The sequence below is a fragment of the Onychomys torridus genome, chromosome 2 (assembly GCF_903995425.1).
Source record: "Onychomys torridus chromosome 2, mOncTor1.1, whole genome shotgun sequence".
Taxonomy (NCBI): domain Eukaryota; kingdom Metazoa; phylum Chordata; class Mammalia; order Rodentia; family Cricetidae; genus Onychomys; species Onychomys torridus.
Genome location: NC_050444.1, coordinates 22566610 through 22586672, shown reverse-complemented (window position 1 = coordinate 22586672; position 20063 = coordinate 22566610). Strand labels below are relative to the sequence as shown.

Sequence of the window (20063 nt, the reverse complement as noted above, 5' to 3'; positions counted from 1 at the left end):
AATTATGGAAGAAAATTTTCCTAATCTAAAGTAAGACCTGCCTATGGAGGTACAAAATTTTACAGGACACCAAAAAGAGTGGATCAGAAAACAAAATCCCCTCACCAAATATTCAGAACACTAAACATACAAAACAACAACAATAAAGATTATTAGAAGTGGCAAGGGGAAAACACAAAATAACATGTAAAGGCAGACCTGTTAGAATCACACCCAGCTTCTCAACAGAGATCCTAAAATACATATGGGTCTGGACTGATGTCTTGTACAGTCTGACAGACCAACTATGTTCATAACAGCTTTATTCATGGTATCCAAAACCTGCAAACAACCTAGATGTCCTTCAACTGAGGAATGGATAAAGAAAATGTGGTACATTTACTCAATGGAGTATTACTTAGCTGTTAAAAACAATGACATCAGGAATTTTGAAAGCAAACAGAGCTAGAAAAAATCATCTTGAGTGAAGTAACCCAGACTGAAAAAGACAATCATGGTATCTACTCACTTATAAATGGACGTTAACTGTAATAAAATAATAAAAGATAATTATGCTAAAATCAACAGACCCAGAGAGACTAGGTAACAAGGAGGATTCAAGGGGGCACTCCTAGATCTCCTTGGCAAGAGGAAATAGAAGAAATTTCATGAGCAGACTGCAGGTGGGTGGAGTTGGGAACATGAAGAATCAAGTTAGGGATGGTGACCAAGGAGGGAAGTACTGAAGAAAGCTACTGGAAAAGGGGAGCAGTAGTACAGGGTCAGATAAAAACCTGGCATGAGGGAATCTCCCAAGAATCTATAAGGATGACCCCAGCTAAGACTTCCAGCATTGGGGAATACTAGCCTGAACTGGGCATCTCCTGTGACCAGGCAAGACTTCAAGCAGAGGGAGTGGGAAACCAATCCAACCACATAATCTTCAACCTACAGTCTGTCCTACCTATGGGATGTGCTGGGGTAAGGGTGGCCTTAGAAATTGAGAGAGTGGCCAACCAATGACCCATCTAGCCTAAAATCCATGCCAGGAGAGTAAGCCCATGCCTAACATTGCCAGGAGCACCAGGAACCACAGACTTGATGATCTAGAACCTTGTGATAGAAGCAAGCACAACTGAAGGAATAAAATTGTCAATATAATGATGCCTCATGATATTCTGCTCTACTCATAGATTGGTGCCTAACCCAATCGTCATCAGAGAGGCTTCATCCAGCAACTCATGGAAACAGATGAAGACCCACAGATAAACATTAGGCATAGATTGGGGAATCCTGCAGACGAGGGAAAGAAAGGATTGTAGGAGCCAGAGTGGTCAAGGACACCACAAAAAAAAAAAAAAAAAAAAAAAAAAAAACCTCATAGAATCACCTAACTGGGCTCAAGGCGGCTCACAGAGGCTGAATCACCAGGGAGCCTGCATAGGGCTGACCTAGGCCCTCCACATATGTTACAGTTGTGTGGGTTGGTCCTCTTGGACTGCTTACAGTGGGAACAGGGGTTGTTTCAGACTCTTTTGCTGGCTTTTATGGGGTGCTTATTCTTATTGCAATTTGATATACCATGTTTTACTGATATTCATGGGAGACCTGATCTTTCCTAAACAGAAACAGAGGAGGAGTGGATTAGAGGGTGGGAACAGAGGAGGATTTAGGGGAAGGACTAAGAGGAGAGGAGGGAAAGGAAACTGTAGCAGAGATGTAAAATTAATTAATTAATTAATTAAAATCCATTTTCATCCAACATTATTAATATAAAGACAGGAGAAATTTGATGTTATCACTTTGATTTACCTTATAAGGCCTAGGTAGATCTGGCTCCTTGTACCTCAGTTTAAGTAACGCCATCATATTTAGTGCATTCATGAAAATGTATACTTGTCCCATATATTTTATTGTATAGGTTACATTCAAAAATAGTATTGCCAGAGATGATAAGATGGTAATTTGAGTGACAGCTACAACTGGGCAGTGGTGGTCATTAAGCATAGGATAAATGAAAGGCAGCTGTCCTTCTTGGCTCACAGAATAGAAATTCCCTGATGCTGTAAGTATTCCACAGACAGTGGTGTTCAGTATTGAAATTGAGATCCCCAGAGAAATGATCCATTGCATGGAAGGGAATACTCCATTCATCCATGTGACTGCAACAGATTCTAAAAAAAAATTAAACAGAAATTCAAGAATGAAAGCTATTGTGTTTATTGAGAACATAGCAATAAGCCTATCTTCTTTCCTTCACAATCAGTATAACTTGGATGCTCTTGCCAGAAGAGGGAGTTCCTTTACTTACTTCTTGAGTCAGGTAAGGCCTTATGATTTGTTTTGATAAGAAAAAAGGCATTAGAAGTCCTTATGTCCCAGTATTTAGTCTATTTATCATATTGCATAGTTCTTGCTCCCTTGATTGATGCACTGGTTACCCAGTAAATTAACAATATCAGCTAGTTTGTGAGAAGACAGAGACATGACAATGTACAACATACTCTACAAATCATGTGTCCTATGACTCAGTGTATTAGTCACTTGTCTTCTTTCTGTGACCAAATATTTGCCTGATAAGAACACACTTAAGTAGGATCGATTTTGGCTTACAGTTTTGAGGTGAATAGTACATCATGTCAGGTAAGTTTTGATGGCAAAATTATAAGGTATTTGGTCACATTGCATCTGTAGTCAGAAAGCAGGCAGAAAGGGGGCTGAGCTGTCAGATCTCAAGGAACCCCCAAAACGACTCATTTTCTTCAGCAAGGCTCTACATCTGAAAGGTTCACAGCACTGATGGCTGGAGTCCAAATAATCAAACAGTTAAGTCTATGGGGGACATTTGACATTCAAATAACATCACTCAGCTACTTCACTGTGTCACCAGTTGTAGCCATTAGTCACACATGATGTATCTGTCAGATTGTTCATATCTCATGACTTTGTGTGGCAGTCACTTGAAGCATCATTGATTTTATGGCAGAATTTATCCTGTTAAAGGGCTCTTGCTATTCCTTTCTCCTACTTAAGGAATAATAGAAACCAATTCTCCTTCCTTCTGTTCCTTTTAGATAGTGTTCTGAGTTACATCATATCCACATTTTTCATATTCTTGTCAGGCTTCCTATTTTCTCAGTCACAAACATTTGCCCTAATCCAATCATCCACATATTTTAAAATTTTCTGCTCAAAGAACAGTAAGTCACCTGCACTTAAGAGTTCAGTCTATGTTAGGCTTCAGTGCCACTGCTTTCCAAGCTACAGGAGTCTCCAGAGGTATCACTACAAGTGACAGACCCTGTGAAGGACAGAATTGTTTGTCTAGATCCATCATAAATGGTTATCCCATACACGTGTGGGTTAAACCAATGAATAACTTTTATCAGAAAATTTGTGGAGAATTGATAGGAACAAAATGGGTAAATAAAACAGTCACTAAAACACTCATAAAATAAAATTTATAAATGGAAAGATTTTTCCCAATGGAAATAAAATATATGATTAAGTAATATGAATATTTGGCATTTGAAAATAATAAATAATTTCATAACTGTGTCTTACATAGTCCAAAATTGATCCAAACTATGTACATAGATATTGATTATAGAGCTGGGTGATGATGGTGCAAGCCTTCAATACCAGCACTCAGAAGGCAGAGACAGGAGGATCTCTGTGAGTTTGAAGCCAGCCTGGTCTACAGAGTGAGCTCCAGGACAGGCCCTAAAGCTCCAGAGAAACCCTGTCTTGAAAAACCAAAAAATATTTTTTTGATTATAAGCTATCGTTAAAATTTATTGTTACAGTTATATTGCTATGTTTTGATAGTATTTTCCATTCCTATTTATTGAGTATTTAAGTTATTTTTAACCCTATTTCCATCACAAGTGTTTACACATCTAGAGTTTTTCCCCAACATTTGCAAAGTTAATCTGTGCTTCTATAGGTCATCTTTAATCTAAATCTCAAAGAATTTATTATTCAGAGGTATCACTGCATTCTGATTTTTTTTTGTTCTGTTTTGTTTTGCTTTGCTTTGTTTTTTGAGACAAACTTTCTCTGTATAACAGTCCTGGCTGTCCTGGAACTCACTTTGTAGATCAGGCTGGCCTTGAACTCACAGAGATCCACCTGGCTCTGCCTCCTGAGTGCTAGGATTAAAGGCGTCCGCCACCACTGCCCGGCTGCATTCTGATGATTTTGAGTACAGTTTTCCTATTCTATTTGAAAAGTTTATACTTTCTTCAAGCTCTCCCGTATGAGATAGACATGAATTTTTAAAAGCCCTTGTGTGCGTGAGCTATGGAACTTAAAATTAATCCAATTAGACTGCAAGAGAGGATTATGAGGCTGAGTATCCAGGTGGCATGTGGAAGGCAGAAGGTGTCAGTTTTGTATATAACAGTGAGTTAGTTATTCAGAGCCTAATGTGTTTGTGTGCAAGAGAATTAAAAGCTCATTACAAGTTTAAAGATACTTGTATTTGTTTGTACCCCGGCATACCTGAAGCAATGATTTCCTGGGGTGTCAAAACTGTGAGGTAGGACACGTTAGTCAGTACATAAAGCACAGTTATGACAGGCAGACTAGAAATCAAAGACTTAGGAATCGTCTCAGAGGGATTTTTTACTTCTCCTGAAAAACACAAGTAAAGTCATCAAAAAAGTGGTATATTGTGAAACATGTGCATAAAAAAGAAGGAAATATTTGTCAGATGCTATACTCCTTTCACTTTCTTAAATTGATTCTGTTGGGTTTTTTTGGGGGTGGGTACAGAAATTTTGCTCGAATGATGGCTTTTCTATGATCCTACTTTAAAAATAAAGTTATGTAAATTTTCAATATTCTCCCCCAGTCAGCATTTAATCTTATAAGTGAGGAGTGTCCAGTACTGATGTAAAGACACTTCCCAATTCTAGAGATTTCTCTGAATATTGGAATTCTGTAATTGAGATGGATGCTCTTGGAGCTCAGACCCCAACAACACATCCTTCTTTTGGATATGAGTCTAAAATATGCAGAATGGCTCTTGGGAGGCTAAAGCATCTCTTCAGAATAACAATATAAACATATATTATCTGTTTTGTTCACAAATGTCTAACCAAAAGTATGTGTGAGCAGAAACCAAAGAATTGACTTCTATCTATTTAGGGTAACCATGGTGAGTCACAAAGTCCCAACTCTGAAGGCTGTAAGTGGTATTAATATGGTGCTAATTATGGCAATCAATTCCATTTTATGTGACATCCAGTATTATTACAGAGGCTTCATTCTCTTCTTTTCCCTTCTATTGATATGTTGTCAAGTGAGGCAATCTTTGATTTAAAATTATAATCAACCACAAATCCTAACACATGTGAACTTCACAGGAGCCGTATATGCCTCCTTCAGACATTAACCCTTACTGTTGTGACCCAAGCTTAGGCATACTGAGAACAGAATAGAGGCCTGCCCCAAGCAACAAATGACCACCCACAGAAATATGTATGCCTTCCAAACATTCCTAAGGATATATGGTGAGAGCCAGGTAACTTAATGGAGGGTTTGTTCCTCTGTTCAAAAACTTCACTTAGATGAAGCCTAACTAGAAGTACTTCTGAAAAAATCATTAGCATTTTAACACCAAGTAATCCCAAAAACTCAACCTTGGGCATCATCCTGCTTATCCAAAAATTTATGTTAGGGGTATAGCAAACCCAAACTCTCACTAAATAATGGATATAGATAATAGATAGATAGATAGATAGATAGATAGATAGATAGATAGATAATATGTGATAGATATATGATAGATTATAGAAAGATAGATAATAGATACAAGTAGATAGATGATAGAGATACATAATTCATATCAAAAGATAATACCAATGACTTAACTTGAGATACACATATTACACAAAAATAACACAACCAACATAAATAAAGGCAATATGTCTTCTACAAAAATTAATACTCGCAATTTATATGGAACATAGATGACACACAAGACAGTAATTTCAAAGTAGCAATTATAAACATCATCAAGAAACTCAGCCAGGTGGCAGTGGCACACAACTTTAATCCCAGCACTCTGCAAACAGAACCAGGTAGATCTTTGTGAGTTCAAGACCACCCTGGTCTACAGAGCAAGATCCAGGACAGGCACCAAAACTACACAGAGAAACTGTCTTGAAAAACCAAAAAAAAAAAAAAAAAAAGGAGAAAGAAATTCAATGAGAATATGAATTAATTCTGAAGTGAACACCACAAAAACCCTAAATAAATTAATGAGTGCAGTAAGAAAAATCAAGATATTAAAATAGAATTTAATAGAGAGAATTTCTGAACAAAACTCAAACAAAATTAAGTTGAGGTGAAAAACTTTAACAGGTCAAGAGAAAAAAATCAACATCCTTTCTATGTACTAAAAAGCATGCTGAAGAAATGAAAAAATTCCCATTCACAGTAGCCTCAAAAATATTTAGGAATCACCCTAACCAAGAAAGTGAAAGAACTTTATAATGAAAACTAAATCTCTGAAGAAGTAGATTGAGGAAGACAATAGAACATTGGAATATCTTCCATGCTCAAGGATTGATAAAATGAATATTGTCAAAATAACCATTCTATCAAAAGAAATTTACAGATTCAATTACATTTCAATCAAAATACCCATCATCTATGATATTCTGGATAGATATAGATATAGAGAATTCAGGTGGATCCAAAACAGACCCCAAATAGTTAAAGCAATCAGCAAAAATTACAATGTTGGACTGATCGTCATTCTACAGAGCTGTAATAATAATACCAGATACTCCTGGCACAGAAGCAGACATATAGGCCAATGAAACAAAATAGAAGGCCCCAAAATTACACACATAACTACAACCATTTGATATTTGACAAAAGATGACAAAACATGCATTGGAGAAAAGGTACCATGTTCAACAAGTGGTGTTTGGAAAACAGAATGTCCACAATTAGGAAGAATAATATTAGACCTGAATCTGTAACCTTACCAAAAATTTACTACAAGTGAATCAGATATCTCAATGTAAAACCTGAAATGCCAGACCTGCTAGAAGGAAACATAGGCAGTATCCTACATGATATAAATATAATATAAAATTTCTATTCAACAGTAAATAAAAATGTAATTATAAAAATTTCAGGTACATGGATGGAATTAGAAAATATCACATGTGTGAGGTAACCTATAAAGACAAACACTGTATGATCTTTGTAACATGAATTGCTAAATAGTAAAATAAAAAACCTGGAGCCAGATGCTGGGGTGAAAGATGAGAGATGAGAAGAATAGACCAAGCCAGCCACAAGTTCTTATCAACTAGGAAATCCTCAGCCTGAGAGAGAGCTACTTCCTGTCTACTCATGCCTATATAACTTCCTGTGCCCTGCCATCTTACTTCCTCTCTCTCTGCCCAGCTATATCACTTTCTCTTTCTGCCCAGATCTATCACTTCCTGTCTGTCTATACAGACCTCTATGTTTAACTAATGCTGGGATTAAGGGCATCTGCCACCATTTCTGGCTCTGTTCCCAGTGTGGCCTTGAACTCATAGAGATCCAGAAGAATCTATGCCTTCTGAAAGCTAGGATTAAAGGCATGTGCTACCATTGCCTGACCTCTATGTTTAGTATAGTGGCTGGCTTTGTCCTCTGATCCCCAGGCAAGAATTATTTTTTAGAGTACAAATAAAATATCACCAGATTTCCCCATTTTTTATCTAAAATTTTTTAAAAAGTTATAACTAATATAAGAAAAACTATATACAATAATTATATACAATATATACAGGCAATAAATACATCAACAAAATCTAGTCCATTTGCATTTGACAAATTTAGCAGAAATATTCCATTTTGTATCCTATTTTGGTGAGTCCAAAATGTACCTAATTCACTTTCTATCCTAACTTGTATTACCAACCAAAAACTATCTTTTGATGTCCATCAAATGTATATACTTTAAACCTCTTTAGTGTGTTTCAGTTCTGAATTTGAGAACAAGAAAAACTATAAGTACATAATGTTCAACTGCCTCAGAGACCCAAGAAGGATATAATATTACCTAGTTAAACAGGAAGTGCAAACAAGTGAGTTCCAAAAAATGTGAGAAAGGACAGAAACAGTGGGCTGGCTACCTGGACAGTCACCTAAGGTTTCCCTGCAATATTGGGGCATCCATCTTCAGCCTACAGGCTCAGCATATATGACAGACTTGTCTGGGAAGCAGGATTTTCTAAAGAGCTTTTCTACCTTGTCTTAACAAGGATCAGCAGTCTTATCTTTTGTGTCTTGCTTGTCCATTTTGGACAGTGTACTGTTAGCAGTCAATGTGTAGGTACTTTCTTGTCCAGTGTCTAACTTTTGCCACATTGAAAGTAAGCTCCATATGGAGTTTCTTCAGTGCCCATCATCTTCTCTGTAGTAGATTGGTGCTACCAGGAGCAGACATGTCTCATTGTCATAAAAAAAAGAAAAAAATCTACATAATTAGTACATCTTAAATGCCATATTCTGTAGATCTCTGAAGTGTTTGAAGATGATGTGTATATCGAAAATATATTTCTGCTTGATCTTGAAACCATATGTAATATGACTACAAGTCGATTGTAATGACTAACTACTAACCTGCATTTCTTTATTATCCTAAATAGTTGGTAATAACTGGCAAGAACTAGAACATTGCATTACATTGTTAAATGAATTGTATAAGTACAACACCTTGAACAAGATTAGAAATATATGTACAGTATTTTCTTGCTGTGGATGTCTTTCTGTATGTTGTGAATATATGTTGTCCCCATTAGTTAATAAAAAAGCTGCCTTGGCCTATGGCAAGGCAGGTTAGAGGCAGGCAGAAAATCCAAGGAGAGAGACAGGAAAGAGAAAGGGGGAATCAGGAGAGATACCAGCTTGCCATCCAAGGACCAACATGCTAGCAGACTGGTAAGCCACAGGATATGTGGAAAAACATAAATTAATAGAAGTGGGTTTATTTAAGATATAAGAGCTAGCTAGCAAAAGGGCTGCCATAGGTCATACAGTTTATAAATAATATAAGCCTCTGTGTGTTTCCTTGGGTCCAAGCAGCTGTGGGGCTGCAGGTGATAGAGATTTGTCTAGACTGCGGGGAAATTGGCAGGACTGGAGGAAACTTCTGGTTACATTTTCTAAAAAAATTAATCTCAAATTCGTATCAATATACATAACTTGTATACAATATACAGAAATCCAATCTAATGTAAAATATTTAAAACCAGTTGTTGCCTTTTAAAAGTAGATTCAGTAATAAACCTTTTTATCTTATCATATCTATATCTTCCCCTTTTTTCTTTTCAGAGTAGATTCAATAATATACTTCTTATCTTTATCACCTTTTTTTCTTTTTCTTTTTCAAAACAGAACTCTAAATCTGGTCTTCATTGTTTATTCTTTTTTTTTCTAACCATTAACAATAACAACTTGTAACCAAGCATCCTAAACAATAACAACTTTCCATAACCCATTGAAAGACCAAAAACCACCCACCCCACCACTTGGGAACATGGGCATCATGTTCTTAACAATATTTCCTGCTGTCTTGGGACAACAGAAACTTTAGAAGATCCTGAGGCATTGGGAATGGGGTTAATTGTCTAGTTCTGGGAGAGGTAGCTATATCATTTGTTGACCAGTCTCTGCAAAATGCCAAAGTGCAGGGCTTATCTCAAGACCTTGTTCAAATAGTCTGTGAGGCTGGATCATCTCAGTTAGCCATCTCAAAATTATCCTGAGCAGTTTGGAGTCCAACACTGAACTTTGGGTGGTGTTTATCAGCTTAGTGACATTATCATTGTCCTGATGAAATCGTGATTGTGGGGCCCATCAATCGTTTTTAGAGACTTCAAGGTCACTATTAGGCATGGACATGGTTTTCTGCAGAAAACTAATAGAGATTCAAACCAGAAATCATGTACAGGAAGCTAGATGAAGCCTTTTTTTCTAAATTAGTAAGTACTCTATTTGACCATTAATATCATGATAAAAATTTAAAATATATATAAATAAATCTTACCAATTTTGATATAAAATTCTTACCTTAAAGTTTTAAAGAGTCGAAATAGAACCAAAGGATTATGAGATTATTGGCAATAGAACAGCCCTTAATTTTCACTTTTCTTCTGTCCCATATCAGGTGGCTCTTCTGACATGACACAGAGACTCTGGATTTTCTTTTAACAAGCATGCTTAGATTTAGAGAAAGATATACCCATGCTCCACCTCCAAAGCCAGTTTTAATTTTTAATTGAACTGGGACTATATAAAGACCATTTGTGTTATGTGTCTGTAGAGAATAGCAGAAACAAACATTGAGGAAGACTTGTGAAACTTTATCCTGTTAGATATGTGTTATACCAATAGACGAATTTACTCTTTTTCTTGGGACATTTTTTCTGAATGATTTGTCCCTTTTATTCAGATGTCTCATTTGTCCAGTGTTCTTCAGATTCCTTAGCCCTCATTTTCTTGAAGGAAAAAAAAGAAAAACCCTTTCCCAACACTAAATTTGGGGAGGTTCCCTTCTGACAAGTAATATCTGATTAAATGAAAAACATTTGTTAGTGGTATAAGCTAGTTTAAATTGAATGGTCATGCTGGTTGATGAACCATCACCTCTTCTAATTAAGAGGTCTCTCTTGTTCAAAGTGAATCTTTATCAATTTTGATAGTATCCATAGTTTTTCTTCTCCTGTAGAAACAAATGCAAAACCTTGTCCCCAACCTAGTACATACGCTGGTTTCTATTCTGAGGTCAGCACATCTTTAAAGTATGTAGGCTGATTTAATTCTGTTGTCTTTTTTTCTGTTAGCCAATGTCTCTCTGCAGCTGTTGTTCCTTTGTCATTAGCACTGAGAAAATTCAAAGTTAGTAGAGCATTATGTAATCTATTTCTGGGGGGGTTTGTTACCCCTTTCTGTTTATTTATCATATCCTTTAGAGTTCTATTTGATCTTTCCAGGACTGCTTGGCCTGTAGGATGATGTGGTATACATGTAATATGCTTCATATTGTAATAAGCAAAAAACTGCTTCATTTTACCAGAGACATATGCTGGAACACTGTCAGTTTTAATTTGTGCAGGTATACCTATGATGGTCATAACTTGTAGCAAATGCAGGATCACTGAATCAGCCTTTTCAGAACTCAGAGCTGTCGCCCATTGAAATCCTGAATAGGTGCCAATGGTGTGGTGTACGTATTTCAATTTTCCAAATTTTACAAAATGAAACATATCCATCTATCAGATTTCATTCCTGTTAGAATCATTTGGGTTGGAAGTTGAGTCTGACTGTAAAAAGAACAAGTAAGATATGACTTTGGCTTCTTACCAGGTTATGGAAAAATCCTTTTTTTAAACCCTTACTATTGACATGATGTTTTTTTATGTAATTCTGAGGCCTCCAGCACATTTCCCCAATAGTTTATCAATCTAGTCATTTCCTTTTGCTAGAGGGCCTGACAGACCAGTATGGAATTGGATGTGAGTTATAAATAAGGGTTGATTCCTATTCCTGATTATTTCTTATAATTGAATAAATAATGAAGTTAATTATGACTCATCATGGATAAATTCTGCTGTTTCAATGTGTAAGACCATACTTTCAGCATACTGAGAATTAGTAACTATGTTGAGGGGTTCAAAAAAACCCATTAATACCGTCAGAATAGCATATAATTCCAATTTGGAGACAGAATTATAAGGACTTTGAACCACTTTACTTAAATTTTCTGATTTGTAATCTGCCTTTTTCTTGTTTGTTTGCATCTGTATAAAATGTAGGTGCTCCAGATATTGGTGTTTCCCATACAATGCAAGGCAGGATCCATTTAGCTCTCTTTATAAGTTTAATTCTATAATTTATGGGATATTTGTTGTTAATATCTCCCAAAAAATTACTGCAGGCTCTTTGCCAATATTCACTCTCTGACCATAATTTGTCAATTTCATCATTAGGTAAAGGTACTACAATTTCTGCTGGGACAATTCCTGATAATAGACAAAGTCTCAATTTTCCTTTTAAAATCAAGTCAGAGATGTTTTCCACATAAATTTTTAATTTTTTAACTCTGTTTATTTAGTAGTAATATCCATTCCAATATAATATCTTCCCTGTGCATTAAAATTTCTGTAGGACAATGCCTAGAGGGTAAAATAACCAAAATGCAATCAAGCTTTGGATCCACATGTAGACATGTCCTTCCTGTATTTTCTTTTCTACCAAGGCCAAATCTTTCTCAACTTCGGATGATAATTCTCTTGGACTATTTAAGTCCTTGTCACCTTTTAAGGTTTTGGACAAATTACTCAGTTCATCTTTTTTTTTTTTTACACCAACAATAGTTTGTAGATGGAAAATGTCTCTGAATAATTTTAGAAAGTCAATAAGAGTCCATAATTGATCTCTCCTAATTTGCACCTTTTGGGGTCTAAACTTTTGTAGCCCTATTTAATATCCTAAATAATTTATAGAATCTCTTCTTTGTATCTTTTCAGGAGCAATTTATAATCCTCAATAAGGCAAAATTTTCTTTCCTTCAAACATTCTTTCTAAAGTATCTGCATTTGAGTCAGCTAGTAAAATATTGTCCATGTAATGATAAATTATAGATTTAGGAAATTGTGTATTACTTCCAATGGCTGTTGTACAAAATATTAGCACAGGGTAGAGCTATTCAACATTCCCTGTGAGAGAACCCTCCATTGATATCTTTTAACCAGTTGAGCATTATTATAAGTAGGCACTGTGCAGGCAAATATTTCTCTGTCTTTTTCTTGTAAGGGTATTGAAAAGAAACAGTCTTTTAAATCAATAATTATAAGAGGACATTCTTTAGGTAACAGAGTAGGTACAGGAATTCCAGACTGTAGAGAGCCAAGCGGTTGAGTTACTTTGTTAATTGTTCTTAGGTCTATTATCATTCTCCACTTACCAGATTTCTTTTTAATAACAAATACAGGAGAATTCCAAGGGCTGGTTGATTTTTCAATATGCTGAGCATTTAACTACTATTGGACCAACTGTTCTAAGGCTTGATGTTTCTCTGTTACTAAAGGCCATTGTTGAACCCATACAGGCTTGTCTGTTAACCACTTTAAAGGTAGAGCTGTTGGTGTCTTTGAAAGATCAGCAGCTGTTGTGCCTTGTTCTTGTACAATCTGGATGGTTAGTGACTATTTTTATAATACTTTCTAATATTATTCTTAGGAACATATGTTAGCTTATGGTTTGTTTCTGAGGTCGGAGGAATGTTATTCTAGGTATTCCATTGTTGTAATAAGTCACAGCCCCCAAAATTCATAGCTATATTAGCTACATATGGCTTTAATTTTACTCTTCGTCCTTCTGGCCCCATACATTCGACCAATCTTGCATACTGTTTCACTTGAGATAATGTTCCAGTCCCTAACAACTGAACATTTACCTCCTGAAAAGGTCAATTTGGATGCCAAGATTCTGGTATAATTATTGTTATATCCACACCTATGTCTACAAGACCTTTAATGAAAACATTATTTATTTGTGTTTTTAATTTTGGTATTGTGCATTTATAAAAGTTTGCCAAAAAATTCGCTTTATGGTTTCTCCTGAAATTTTTTTGTTCTTTCCGCTATAGCTGTTCTCCCACCCCAAGCTATATGGTTTTTAACAATAGGCATTTGGTTATTTAATTGCTCTGGGAAGGGGTTTCTTCTATGATGGCAGGAAAGGACTGATCTGAATTTGCCATGGGACCCTGTGAGAGGCCCCTCTGGGAGTTTCCCAATGGCAAAGGCAAAGGATTACCTTGTCTGCCCTTTGTTCCCAGTGTGGCTCTGATATCACAGAGATCCAGATGAATCTCCACCTCCTGAAAGCTAGGATTAAAGCTGTGTCCTACCACTACTTGACCTCTATGTTTAATATAGTGAGTGGCTTTGCCCCTAGATCTTCAGGCAAGCTTTATTTTTTAGAGTACAAATAAAATATCACCTGAGATCTTCATCACTTCATTTATATTACTCACATATTCAGTGTATGTGTAGAATGAAGCCAGATACTTGGCCAAAGCATCAGACACATGGCCCCCATATCATCGCCTGATAAAGTCCTTTTTGCCCTCTGAAACATCATGAGCTGAGTTTTCACCATCTACATTTCTTGGCAGCATTACTATCTTCAATATGCACTTAGCACAGTTCATTGAGGTCTGCTTTTGGCATCCTGTGGCCTTTCATGCTCAATATACTAAATGCTTCTACATTCCTCAAAAAGGTAAAGCAATTACATAGGCTTAAAATGTACATGGTCAGGCTTATTACAATGATGACCCCACTTATGGCAACAACTTCTGTCTTGTTTCTTTTTTAATTGTTGTGAAAAAATACCCTGACAGAAACATCTTATGGGATACTGGTTTTATTTTAGTACACATTTCCAAATTATAGAATATCATTACTGTGAAGTCACAGCAGCAGGAAATCAAGATAGCTATATACATTATATGAATATTCAAGAAGCATAAACAATTAAATGCATGTGTCTTCATTAGGGTTTTGATTGCTGTGAAAAGACACCATGACCACAGAAACTTTTATAGAAGAAAACATTTAATTAGGTCTAGCTTATAGTTCAGAGGTTCCCAACATTATTGTCATGTTGGGAAGCATGGCTGCATGCAAACAGACATGGTGCTGGAATCTGGATCAGCAGGCAGCAGGAATAGAAAGTGAGTCACTAGGCCTGTCTTGAGCTCCTGAAAACTCAAAGCCCACACCCTCACTGATACACCACCTTCAACAAAGTCACACCTACTCCAACAAGGCCACATCTCCTAATAGTGCCAATCCCTATGGGACTATTTTCAGTCAAACCACTACAGTATGCATGTTAGTGTTTTGCTTACTCTCTTTCTTAAACAATCCAGAATACACTGCCTAGGAAACAGTGCCTGCCTCAGTGTATAGGGATTCCCTACAAGCTAACATGACCAAGATAAGCTCTCATAGATATGGACAAAGACCTCCTAAGTAATTCTAAATTCTATAATCTGACAATTAAACTAATAATGTTAAAATCCTTTTATGATCCCGTTTCCTCTACTTTTATGATACATTGGTAGCCCACCCTATTTAAAATGATACCCTCCTATTTCTTGAATTTTCTTGTTCTTCATCCATATTTTCATTTCTTGTTATATTCTTTTCACCATTAGGTGATTTTAAGCTAATTATTAGTAATTGCTACAGAATATATTTTCTTGTTTTTAATAGTTTACTTACTAGGTTTATTTCCTTATTTTTACTAGAATATAGATAACAAGAGAATAAGGTTTATTGTGATTATAATTGCAAAGCTCTATTTGTATTTCTGGGGTTATATCCTGCATTCATTGAATAAATGAATTGATAGTTATGTAAATAATTCTTTTTATGTGAATAGAAATTTAATATTCAATGTGGCAATTAACTTACTCGGTATAATTCCTGTATGTTTTATAAAAATTTAATTTCCCAAATGAAATAAGATTATGATGGGATGAATACATAGACAAAAATAGATTTATGAAAATTTTCTATACATAGTTTGCAAGAAAGGAAAATTTAAGGTGTCCTAAACATTATGTGTAATAAAATATATTCAAGAAAGTAAAAATATTTGTGTCTCCTTGAATTGAAAATCTCTTAGTCTATTTAACAACACCTCCAAAAAGTTAATCCATGAAAAATAAATGTAACTGGGAAGCAATCCATGTATTATCAACAAAAATGAGATAATTCTACCCTCAGTCTACCCATTGTGGCCACTAATCAGTTCAAAATTATAAAACAAGCAGTTCCTAAATGAGGAAATATGAATAGTTGAAAAATAGAAGATGCTTAGCCTCACTAACATGGGAGGAAATAGAAGTAAAAATTAATCATAATAGATTTAGTCTGTGACTTGTCTGTTGAGATGGCTCAATGACAAAAATTCTGGAGTCCTTTCAAATTTTGAATACCATATTGAACAGTGGAAGATATTAACTTATTGGTGTTACAAGTATGGAAAGTCAGTAAATATGAAGTCATTTACACTATGATCCAGAAATCCCATACCTTAGCACATAGTCAGTTAATCTTCTCTCAAATGTAGACATTGAAAATGTTATACATGAACTCACTGGAGCTTTGTTTGTGTAGCAAAGACAGAAGGGACTCAATTAATCACTAGTTAGGAGATAGATAAAAGATACTCATTTTCTATGGTATAATCAACTTTGGGTTGTCAACAAAGAGACTTGTAGACCAATATAGGAGAAAAACACACCCAGACTAAATCAACCAATTTCAAACAAGTGATTCTCAACAAAGTTATCAATGACAATGATACAAACAGCCTTTTCAAATGCTGGGAAAATATAATAAAGTTTACATAAGAAGATTTAAGCCAGACACCTTCTCTCTCATCTTGTATAAAAACTAACTCAAAATAGTTAAATTGCATTAATATAGGACCCAAACTACTAAAATTATTAGCAAAAAACTGAGTGGACAAATCAGCTTATAAGTCAATTTGAGAATATTCTAAATATAAAGCACAAGAAATAAAACAAAGCTCTGACAAATGCCATTACATCAAACTATAAAAGCTTCTAAATCGAAAAGGTAACATTCAAGTGTTATAAGACAACCCACAACAAAGGCAAAATTTGCCAACTGTTCATCAGACATTGTGTTAAAAATACAGGACACATAAAAATAAAAATTTGAAATTTTCTGGTTAACAAGTCACCGATGATATGAAAAGACAATTCACATGATCAGTATAAGTAACTGATTCTTTTATGAGAAAATGTTCAACATCTTTAGCCATCATAGAGAAGTTAACCAAAACTGTAATTTTGATGGCCTCTTACACATTCTTGAAGAGGATACTTATTGCAGCTACTGTGGAGAGCAGAAAGTTCACCAAATATTAAAAATAGAACTGCCATATCATATCACCATCCCATTCCTGAATGTATATCAGCAGGAAGTGAACTTGGCATACAAAATAGACTTGTTCAAGCATCTATTGCAGAACTACTCACAGTTTTCAACATATGAAATCAGCTGTGGTGCCTAGTACATGCATACAGGAGGAGGGGCAGGGAGACAAGGACACACAGAGACAAAGACAGAGAAACAGATAGAGACAGAAAGCCTGAAAAACAGAACAGATATGAAATATGAGCAGTGTGCAGGGACAGGAGAGTGGAAGGTGAGGGGATAGGATGAATGTATGACATATGAATGAATAAAATTACAGTGGAGCCCACTGTAGGATTAACATTTACTAAGAAATCTAATAAAGTCTTATCAGCTACATCTTTTAATAATACATATGAGTGATAAAAATTGATTTATTAGGAAGAATTTTTATAATCATAAAATAAAATATTTCAGAAAATTATAATTGTAAGTTTGGGGAAATTTTTGTTTTGTTTTGTTTTTCGAGGCAGGGTTTCTCTGTGTAGCTTTGCGCCTTTCCTGGAACTTGCTTTTTAGACCAGGCTAGCCTCGAACTCACAGAGATCTGCCTGCCTCTGCCTCCTGAGTGCTGGGATTAAAGGCGTGTGCCACCAACGCCTGGCAAGTTTGGGGAAATTTTGCAGTTATTTCAAGCATAAAACCTACAGAAGCATTACAGCTACTTAAGCAAGATGAAGTGTTTCTTATTTTAATCATTTTTGAAAAGATGTTATTTGAAAGTCAGGAAGATTCAATATTCTTCCTTAATATTTTAAGTTTTATAGTTTTCAATGTAAATGAAATATAGTAAATTACTTTTATCTACACTTTAAAAAATTTATTTATTTTATGTGTGTTGGTGTTTTGGCATGGGTGTCTGGTCCTCTGGAACAGGAGTTACTGACAATTGTAAGCTGCCATGTGGGTGCTGGGAATTGAACCCAGGTCCTCTAAAAGAGCAGTCAGTACTCTTAATCACTGAGCCATTTCTCCAGCCCCCGCCCAAAAAAACTTTTTTAATGGGAGTTTCATACACCTATACTCAAATTTTTTGGATATCAAACTAGACAGTGTGAACAAAGTAAAAAATTGTATACAGAGAAGGCTCTAACACTATCCATCTCTTATATGGAAAACTTCAGAAAGACTTTAAATGTTCGTAAAAGTGAAGCACATCAGAAAAATTATTGCCATACATAGCTAATATTATCATGGAATGAACTGTAAGAAAAACAAGGCAGGATAAAAATGAGAAAGCATTTTACTAATTTTGCTATTCCTGAGGACACAAAAGAGAAAGCAATGATATTTTCATGGACAAGTCTATAGATAATGAAGGGAACTCAAATCAAGTGACCGGCTGTGCTTAGTTCTGGATGGGTGAACGGGTTTGGTCAGAAGCACTGGAATATACCAAACATCTCAAATATGTCATACATTTTAATTAGGAATATGAATTATATAATTACTATTTAACAGAAAATGCCTCAAAATCATGAGGTCTACTGGAAAATAAAATCTGGAAGTACAGATAATCTTGCTTTTCTTTGCAGTTTGAAAAAGAAACTCAAAGTATTATATAAGAGGCATAACACACAGAAAATTAAATTTTGCATACTCTGTTTGAATTGTTATATGTAGAAGTTTTTATAGTACCATATAATGTGGTATCTGTGAAATTATATTACAAAACACTAAACAACAACATTTATTTTTTCCCATAAGTTCTGAATAAGTCATTATTTATGTTGCCAGTTTTCAGTAAATGGAGTTACCTGCTATGTTGACCAGAAGTGATGACCCCATGTATGCATAAAATACTTGAAGAATGGCTTCTACAGTCTGCAAGGCATCAGGAAGGTCAGCATCCTAAGCATTCTCAAACCTGGACACATTTTTCCTTTTCCCAATCACTAACAGCACAACCCCAGCTAGAATAATGAGACAAAGAGCACCCATCTTCATCAAACTGCTGATAGTATTAAACCAAAACACTGTAGTCACCCCTCGAGCATTAAGAATTCCAAGTGACCACAAAATAGCCAAGGCCAGACATTTCTTTGGTAGCTCTGGGGCTGGGCACTCAACATAGAAAGGCTGGATTAGATAACCTGCTATTAGTAAGTTTTGAGCACCCAGGCCTAGGGAATAAGCAAAAAGTTTAATCCAAAGACTAAAGAATGCAACAGAAGATCCAAGAGATCTTTTCAGGAAGTAATAAGGTGCTGCACTCACAGGGAAGGTTGTACCCAGTTCTGCAAGACAGAGAGCATGCATCATGCTCAGCACAGCACAAACTACCCAAATACTCAGAGAAACAGGGATGTTCAGTGAAGAGTATTCCAATGTCCCTTTAGGAGACACAAAAATCCCTGCCCCTATGACAGCACTAAATAGAAACATGTTTCCGTGGAAGAATCCCGTTGCCCTCAAGAGTTGCATGGTTTTGCCTTTTTTGTATTTCAAATCTTGAGAAACTAATATTATATTTCACAGAAGTTGTTCTTATATATCCCTCCCATCAACTCTTTCAGAGCTATCTCAAATAGGACACTCTCAAAATGTGCAACCTCATCCTTACACAAGATTTTTATTTTTGAGCTTAACATGGATTTGCAAATAATTAGCTTGTGCATTATCTTAGGATTTTATGGATTCTTCCTAAGACCACAGTTAAGACATGCCATAAGTTAATGTTTTTTTAAAGTTAGGGAATCCTAACTAAGATAGTTATTTTGAGCAGATTTACAATAAATTATTAACTCTCAGTTTATTTATATAAAATAAACTAATGTTATTTATCCACATTAAGATTTTGAGCTTATCTGGGAATCCAGCAGAAGAGAGGGAAAGGGATTATATGAGCAAGTGGGGAGGTCAAGATCATGATGGGGAAATCTACAGAGACAAATGAACCAAGCTCATAGGAACTCACAAACTTTAGACCGACAGCCGTGGAACATTCATGAGACCAGACTAAGCTCTCTGCATATGGGAGACAGTTATGTAGCTGGGTCAGTTTGAGGAGCCCCTGGCAGTGGGATCAGGATCAATCCCTGGTGC

General features: G+C 35.6%; 1 protein-coding gene across 1 annotated transcript; it reads right to left on the bottom strand.

The window, feature by feature from the left end:
* Window positions 1-1012: 1012 nt before the first annotated feature.
* On the bottom strand, window positions 1013-19442 carry LOC118577490 (solute carrier family 7 member 13-like). Its single transcript, XM_036177686.1, is given in 4 exon segments — window positions 1013-1114; window positions 1792-2153; window positions 4483-4614; window positions 18776-19442. Coding segments are annotated over 4 exon segments (1263 nt in total).
* Between the last annotated feature and the right edge of the window lie 621 nt (window positions 19443-20063).